Source organism: Trichechus manatus, unplaced genomic scaffold (assembly GCF_000243295.1).
Source record: "Trichechus manatus latirostris isolate Lorelei unplaced genomic scaffold, TriManLat1.0 scaffold00035, whole genome shotgun sequence".
Lineage (NCBI taxonomy): Eukaryota > Metazoa > Chordata > Mammalia > Sirenia > Trichechidae > Trichechus > Trichechus manatus.
In genome coordinates, this window is record NW_004443971.1 from 18,802,874 (window position 1) to 18,811,168 (window position 8,295).

The following is an 8,295-nucleotide window of genomic DNA, read 5'->3' on the forward strand; positions in this document are numbered from 1 at the left end:
TAAAGTCTTTGCAAACATCAAGCATATAGTTTTACTCAACATATAGATGATTAATACCAATAACCTGATCCTGGGTATAGGCAAGCTTAAATTGTTCATGTTCATACTTTCCATTGTGCATAAAAATGGGTTGAACACCAACTCTTATTAGATCTTATTGTAGATAAATATAAAACAAGCTTGTAGCCTGTAAGACGCACACTGTCTAGTACAGAATGCACACAGACTATAAAAAATTAACAGATAATAAGTGCTACTTGTACAAAGTGATATGAGAAAGCCTGGGGGGGGGGGTGAAGCATGGATGAAAGGGCCCCCAAACTGTATTTATACATGCAGAAAAGTTTGATATTCTCCAGAAAGATTTCTATAAAAAATCATTAACATTAAAAGCTCATTACTGAAAGAAGCTTCACATTTAGCAATTTCCCACAGAGAAGCCCCTTATTCCCCAAATTGCTAAATGATGTCAGAACAATGATGTTACTATGCAATGTCAATTAATACCAAAAACCAATATATACAGAAACAAAATGAACTTATTGTTAGTTATAGGAATGAAACACACATACACACTGCTTTTGCTTAAAAAAAAGAAAATGGCAAGAGCAACAACTGATTTCTTTCCCAACCATGAATGCTAATGCCATGCTAAGAAGCTGCTGATCACAAGGGACTTGAGATGACTCAAAGATATGCTGGGAAGCACAAAATTTTAAATGCCTTAGACCTTGAAAGAAATCCTAAAAACTTTTTTAAGGAGGCAGAGAAAGGATAATTTTGGCATTAGTGATTAAAATGATGAAAATCACAAACTTGGAGCCATGCAGAACTGTAATCTCCCAGTCATCAATGTCTCTACAATGGAAAATACATAAACAGATAAAAGATAGTAAGATAAAAATAAAATGTATATGAGAGCTTTAGGAAATCCTAACTGGACACAAAATACCAAGACAGAAACATGCTACAAGAGAAATCGCAAAGCTTTAATTCAACTTAAAACTGAACTAATTTGGAATTATAAATCAACTTAAATTTTTATTGAATTTTCAATAATATCAAAAGTCACTTATCAAACACTGGGGTAAAATAAGCACTGCTAAAGCAAAATTAAACTCTGAACCAAAGACATTTACGAAAACATAATTGGAAATTCAGAAATATCTTCTCTTTCTTTTTCTCTTAGCGAACAAGTCAAGACAAAAATAAATACTAAATCTTTAGATTACATCTTTCCCAGATGTAGATTTACAGTTCAAAGCCATCTAATTGATTTCATGAGCAAGAAAAGATCACATGGATGGATAAAGAAAAAAAAAAATTCTAGCTTTTGTGGAAATATTTTTCTCAAAGTTACAAGCAAGTCTTCAGAAGGCACCTTTTTCAGCCAAAGCTTCTTCAGGTTTTAAAACCTTTTTATACTTGGTAGGAGCAAAGTTACTAGCTGTAGTTAGGCAAGTACTGGTTGATAAATTCTTGGTATTCTCTGAATCATTTTTAAAGTTTTCCTTTGTCATCTTGAAAATTTTGCCAAACTTACTCATGAGTAATGAAAAGGAAAACACTAGATACCCTTAAGAGGAAAAAGAGTTATGCAAGTAACAACAGAAATGTCCCTAAAAACGCATATGTCAAATTGTTAGAAGAAGGAAAAAAAAAAAAAAAAACACCGAATACGTACCAAAGAAAATGCTTAAAGATACATACATAAGAGAGTTCGACAAACTAGGTATATTCACTTTAAACAAACCCTACATGTATGGAAATCTTAACCAACTATCACCTGCGCCTCACCAGCTTATGGAGCCTGAATTTAAAAAATCGAATAGGTTGTCCCTAAGTTCAACAGCCCGTCTTCCAGGTGACAAGGCCTCCACCCTTGCCCTTCTGATCTCACTCCCTGATTCTGGCTCCGTTTCTCCCCGTTCTTGCCCCTCTTGATGCTGTCAGCCTCCTAACCTCTGGTGCTATAGTGATGCTTCTATCTCTCTATTCAAACTGCCCAGACTACCCAGTGGCTGCCCTGAACCCTCCCTCATCTCTGCTGGGGGCAGGGGTAGGTAATGAACTGTCTCCTCTACCATAGGAAATATTTCTGCTATCAGCCTGCAAATTTTGGGATCTCCTTCTGGCTAATTAGTAGGTAGACTTTTCCTTCCAGAGCCTACCTTTATTTGCAGGGGTAGAGGATGGGGGTCGGTGGGGAGGGAGAGTGGAAGCTCCATAGCAGAAGGGGTGTGGCTTCTGAAGATATAAATCTGAATCGCTGAACAAAATAATCTCCAAATAATTAAAGTTTCTACTGCCAGCTCTTTTTTCCCTAAATACAAAGGCAGTCTGAATGGTGAGGTGATGGCGGAGTAATGGAGGGATTAGAACTAAGTGTGGTGAGTCCAAGAAGAAGTCTATACTGGTTCCAGAAACCTTGCTCCTTCTATAATTGAAATGTGCAATCTAGCTTCTGTCAACCTTCCTCACATTCTAATGAGTCAAGATGTCTGAACTGCAAATTAAAACACAGACATCAATTTCTTTCTCATGAGTTCCTTAACGTCCTGTCAAATGATGGTGTGGAATCAGAAACATGTTTGTGCCACTAACTATTCTATGACTATTATAAAACCTTTGCTTCAAAGGAGATGTCTTTTACATTCAACAGGCTAGTATATCGGGGTCTGACTTCTGATCTATCAGTAAGCCCTGTTCCACAGGTTTCGTTAAACTTGGGTAAATTTTCATAAAGATTGGTTAATGTTGCCATATACTGTAGGTACTAAAATCTCTTCCATGCTTTCGAAGAAGTAACATGCATTCAGTATGCACACTCCCCTTTGCAAGTACAGATAACAAGCAAAGCTGTAGGAATGTGACCAGAACTTAGTACGTTCCTTTTTAAAGACCCTAACTCATGACGACCCTACATGTGCACAGCAGAACTGCTCCACAGAGTTTTCAAGGATCTGACCTTTTGGAAGCAGATCACCAGGACTGTGTGTGGGTTTGAACTGCCCACCTGTCAGTTGGTAGCCAAGTTCTTAACCATTTGCACCATCCACTCGACAGCAACTAACAACAATAACTACAAAAAGTGAACTAGATCGCGTGGGGAAAAGTAATGAAGGGCCTTGAAAACCAAGCAGAGGAATCTGGATGGTAGTTTTAAAGTGTCTCATTAAAGATTTGTAAGCAGAGAAATGAATTATAAAAGTAACACTTCAGCAAATGAACTCAACCAAAGTATTCAGGAAGGATTCTAGAAGAGCTGAGAACGATAACAGCTCTTGAGACAAGTTGTTGTGGGTGCTGTCGAGTCTACTGTGACTCATACCAACACCAAGTGACACAGCGGAAATGCCCCTCAGGGTTTCCTAGGCTGTAATCTTTACAGGAGCAGATCGCCAGGTTGGAGCAGCAGAGTGGGTTTGAACCACCAACCTTTCAGTTAGCAGCTGAGGGCTTAAACATTGCACCATCACAGCTCCTTATAAGAAAGCTAGAAGGAACCTTTTTCTCTTCCTCGCTGTTTCCCTTCTTTTCTTTCTTTCAAAGTGTTTCTAATGACAAAACCTAAGTTTAAATAACCACTAGAGACAGAATTGAGCTTTGTCTCTTTCCATGCCCAGAATTATTAAGAAGGTAGACAACGGAGCCACAGAGCTGAAATGTTGAATTTTACATGAACTTGTGATACTGGTAAACAACAATGGTTAAAGAAATCTCCACCCTTTGTGTTCCAGAAAACAGCTTAGTATAAATAAGCCTATGACTTAGATAAGACTCAAGGATGCCCCCTATTTACCTATGACAAGGCCAGACACAGAACTTCTAAAATTCCTACTCCTTGCCCCATAAATGATCAAATGAACTGCTTGTCCCCACTGATCAATCAGAACAAAATGCTTGTTAACCAAACTTTGGGTAAGTTTTTCTCCTTTAGCCAAGCCCCTAAACTTTGGCCTACCCCCAGCCTGAGCCAATATACAGCCCCTGCTCATGGGTCTCTTCCAGAGAATAGGCTGGCCTCAGCATAAAACATTCTCTGATTTACTATCTGATCACGCCTCTCTTTCATCTCACTTCCCTATACCTGTTTCTTTCTAACCTTGTTTATTCTCTTCTCTATAAAAGAAAAATCTTTCTTGCCTAACTCTTGAGACACTGATCGTATGGTCAGAGCACCTTCTCTATTGCAACAGCAACCCCTACACACCTGCAATAATCCTTTTGAATAAACTGTCTCCTTACTAAGTATGGATTTCTTTTTTATTTGACAGGGCCCTCCCGAGACCTCCAAATAGATTTCTCAATCCATCCATCGTCCGGCCTTGACTACATGTGGCAAAGCAGCACCTGTCTTCTCTTTAGTCCATTCTGTCTGTTGATTTTGTAGTGTTATTTTGAAATTAACCAATTTTGAAGATCATTACCCTACTTAACAACCCACAGGATTGTTACAGATTGTACTTAACAATCTATAGGATTCCCTGGGTGGTGCAAACGGATGATGTGCTTGGCTGCTAACCAAGGGCTGGAGATTTGAGTCCACCCCTCCCAGAGGGCACCTCAGAAGAAAAGCTTGGTGATTTACTTCTGAAAAATTAGTCACTGAAAATCCTGTGGAACACAGTTCTACTCTGACACACACGGAGTTGTCATAAGTCGGAACTGACTCAACGGCAACTGATGCAGCGTGTAAACAGTGTTTAACAATCAATAATGAATCCTTACTTGACTACTATTCAGAGTCCCCTGCTGGTTTCAGTGCTCTCCACAACTGGATCTCACATTCATACCTGTTGCTGTCGAGTCAATTCTAACTCATAGTGACCCTAAAGGACAGAGCAGAACTGCCTCATAAAGTTTCCAAGACTACAATCTTTACAGAAGCAGATTGCCACATCTTTCTCCCTCAGAGTGCTGGTGGGTTCCAACCATTGACATTTTGGTTAGCAGATTACCTCTTAACTGCTGTACCACCAGGGCTCCTTCTATTCATAGCCAAGCTTAAATTTCCATTCCAGCAATTCCAAAAGTTCAAACTGACATCTCCATTCAGTGAACTCCTATTTAAATCAGGAATCCATGCTACCAGGTTTAACATTTAATTGTTTTAGATAGACTCTTTTTCCCCTGGAGGGTAGGGATAATATTTCTGGTTTCTTTTTTATTTCCCTCAGTGCTCAGAGGTTCATAGTAGAAATTCAAGAAATACTTATTAAAAATTTATCAAAAAGTTCTTTTATAAGGGAATAATCATTCCAAAAGTCATATGTTTCATAAGCACTATTATCCATATTCTATATTGTGTTTTCTTCAGCTATAAGTGGTCTATCAGAAGAGAGGAGACTGCATCTCTTACAGACTACTGGTGGGAAAGTAAACTGATGCAACTTTGGAAAACCGCTTAGCATTAGCCTGCAGTACCGACCATGTACATCCCATCATTTCCATTCTCAGGCACACACAATAGAGAACCTCTTGCTATGAGTGTACCAGGAAAGACTTCAAAGATTATCACAGAAGCATTGTTGACAATAGCAAACAACTCTAAACAACCTAAAGAGCAAGCAACAAGTAATGAGAACAACTGAATACTACACAGCAGTGAAAAGAATAACAGCAGCTATATAAGCACCAACATGGATGGATTGCTCAAACACGATACTGAGTAAAAAAACCAAGTTGCAGAAATAGATATGATTCCCTTATATAAAGTTTTAAAAATGCAAAAGTAAAGAATAGAATTTTTTTTTTCCAGAAATTCACACAGATTGGAGAAAACTATAAGGAAAAGCAAAGAAACACAAAACTCCTGACATGGTTATCTCTGGGGAAACAGGGCAGACACGAGTCAACGATACTTGAAATGTTTTATTTCTAACGTGGGTGGTGGATATGATGGTATCTATATTATCATACACCATAAAAATCTTTCCAAAATATTTAGTATTTCATTTTTTAAATGTAAATAAAACCATTCATCTCTATACATGTGAACATGTGCATCTCTGTTGCATGTGAAGTCAGGTGTCTGCCGAAACGAAAGACATTAGGATTGCATAACAAAATGGGAAGTCTATGGGCAGGTGAGAACAATAAGCAGCTTAACTGAAAAGGGGAAGTAAAGTGTATGATGTCAGAAACACTCGGAGGCATAAAGACAAGTACTTCTAGGCCAGAGGATCTAGTTAGGGCAAGTCAACTTTTCAGGGCCCTGGCAAGTGAGCATTCCAGGGTAGCTCAGTAGGATTTGAACACCAGGGTTAGGGCAGGATTTGGAAAGAGGAACTGGGGCAAGATAAGACAGAACAAAAAGGGAAACAGAAAAGTCAGGATTGCAGAGCAAAACTGATTCCCGGATCATACAACTATAACATGTGGATGTTCAGTTAGAATTCAACTTGATCCTTTAATTTTATCTACCTCATTTTTTAAAATTTCCTAATAAATGAAGTTCACTTCATTCCCCTTTGATTCATTTACTGCCTATGTAGTTCTCTACATTAATTTAATACCTCAACCTGATCTTGACTGCAATTTATTAACTTTAAGCAATACATTCGGTGAGTCTAATTTCCTGTTTAAGGCCTATAGCTGCAGAACTTCGGCTGAGCATTCGATATCTAATTAAATGTCCAGTTAGAAGTGTTGGTGATAACTCAAATCTGCCTCTGAAAACGCAGAGCTCTGAAAGCTTTTCTAGGATCATCTCAGTCATTGCTGAATCTAGGTGAACAATACCAGCTAAATTTTTAAAGCCTAGATGTAATATTGGAGTCTGGGTGGCGCAGTGGTTAAGTGTTTCGCTGTTAACCAAAAGGTCAACAGTTTGAATCCACTAGCCGTTCCCTGGAAACCCTATGGGGGCAGTTCTACTCTGTCCTATAGGGTCGCTATGAGTCAGAATCGACTCAATGGCAACAGGGTTTTTTTTGGATGTAATATTAAAACTAAAAGTTAATTTCCATTTTATATTGCACTCAATTCAAGATTTAAAACACAATGTTTACTTCTTCCCAGCATTCTCAACTTAACACTGCCATTACCCAATCATTCAGGACATACCTTTCTCTATTATTCAAGAAGTATAATTTTACATTGATCTATATAAGTAAAATTAACTTACCTGCACTTTTTTTAAAGCTACTGGTACTCCATCCAAGAGACAGGCTGCTCTATAAACTTCACTAAACTGTCCACGACCAATTTTCTTCTCTATTCGAAAGTTGGCTAATGTATTATAGCCCATATCCGGTCGTAAGGCTTTCTGTAATTAAAAAAAGTCAGAAAAGTTTTCAATCATACAACATACAAAGAGAAAGCTCACTGATCATTGTCATGTAAGCAGGTGATACTTGTGGTAACACTCTACACATCCACACACTGAACAAATGTTTACTGAACACCTACTCATGCCAGGTACTGTTCTACGTACTGGGGATACAGTGGCAAACCAGACGGAAAATAATACCTGCACCTGAGGAACTTTCGTTCTGATGGAGGAGAAAAATAATAAACAAGGTAAATATGAAAAATATGTGTAGCATATGAGAGTGTTAAGTGCTAAATTAAAAAAAAAAACAAAAAACCCCATTGCCATCGAGTCACTTCCAACTCACAGAGACCCTACAGGACAGAGTAGAACTGTCCCACAGGACTTCCAAGGAGCAGATGGTGAATTCAAACTGTTGATCTTTTGGTTAGCAGCCGAGCTCTTAACCACTGCACCACCAGGGCTCCAAAAACCAAAACCGTTGCCATCGAGTCAATTCCAACTCATAGCGACCCTATAAGACAGAGCAGAACTGCCCCATAGGGTTTCCAAGAGCTAAACATAAAAAAATGAATCAAGAAGAGGGATAGAAAATGTCAGGAAATTAGAGCGGATTTTAAAATTTTAGATAAGAACTCCCTATAAACTGTCGTTAGTTTACTGAATATAAACCTGTCCCATCCAGTCAAGTACTTCTCTAATATTTCTTTTCTTTTTCAAAGAATCTTTGAGTTGAAGTAGACCTTACCTAGATTCATTTAGGCCACCTGTCAACTAACACATGAAATGCTTAACCTCCAGGTAAGTAGTTATTTAATTTCTGCAATGAGTATTTCCAGCGGCAGGGAGTTTACCACCACATCAAAACGGTTTAACCTGGAGAATCCGGCAAAATGGTGCTCTGGACAGAAGCACCACGCCGTCCCTCCACAGCAAAGATCCGAAAAACTAAGCCGAACAGAGAATACAACAATCCTGAAACCCTAAAACATCAAATGAAGAGATAAAGAACTCAGCCA

General features: G+C 38.5%; 1 protein-coding gene across 5 annotated transcripts in view; it reads right to left on the reverse strand.

The window, feature by feature from the left end:
* NEK7 (NIMA related kinase 7) overlaps nucleotides 1-8,295 on the reverse strand; it is a 183,499-nt gene that overhangs the window by 68,054 nt on the left and 107,150 nt on the right. For all 5 annotated transcript variants that reach the window (XR_002823935.1, XM_004375322.2, XM_004375321.2 and 2 more), the window contains exon 3: nucleotides 7,130-7,270. Coding sequence is in view for 4 of the 5 variants with exons in the window: in XM_004375322.2 (XP_004375379.1) it covers nucleotides 7,130-7,270 (141 nt within the window). In the remaining variant the exon portion in view is untranslated. The remainder of the gene's footprint in view (nucleotides 1-7,129; nucleotides 7,271-8,295) is intronic.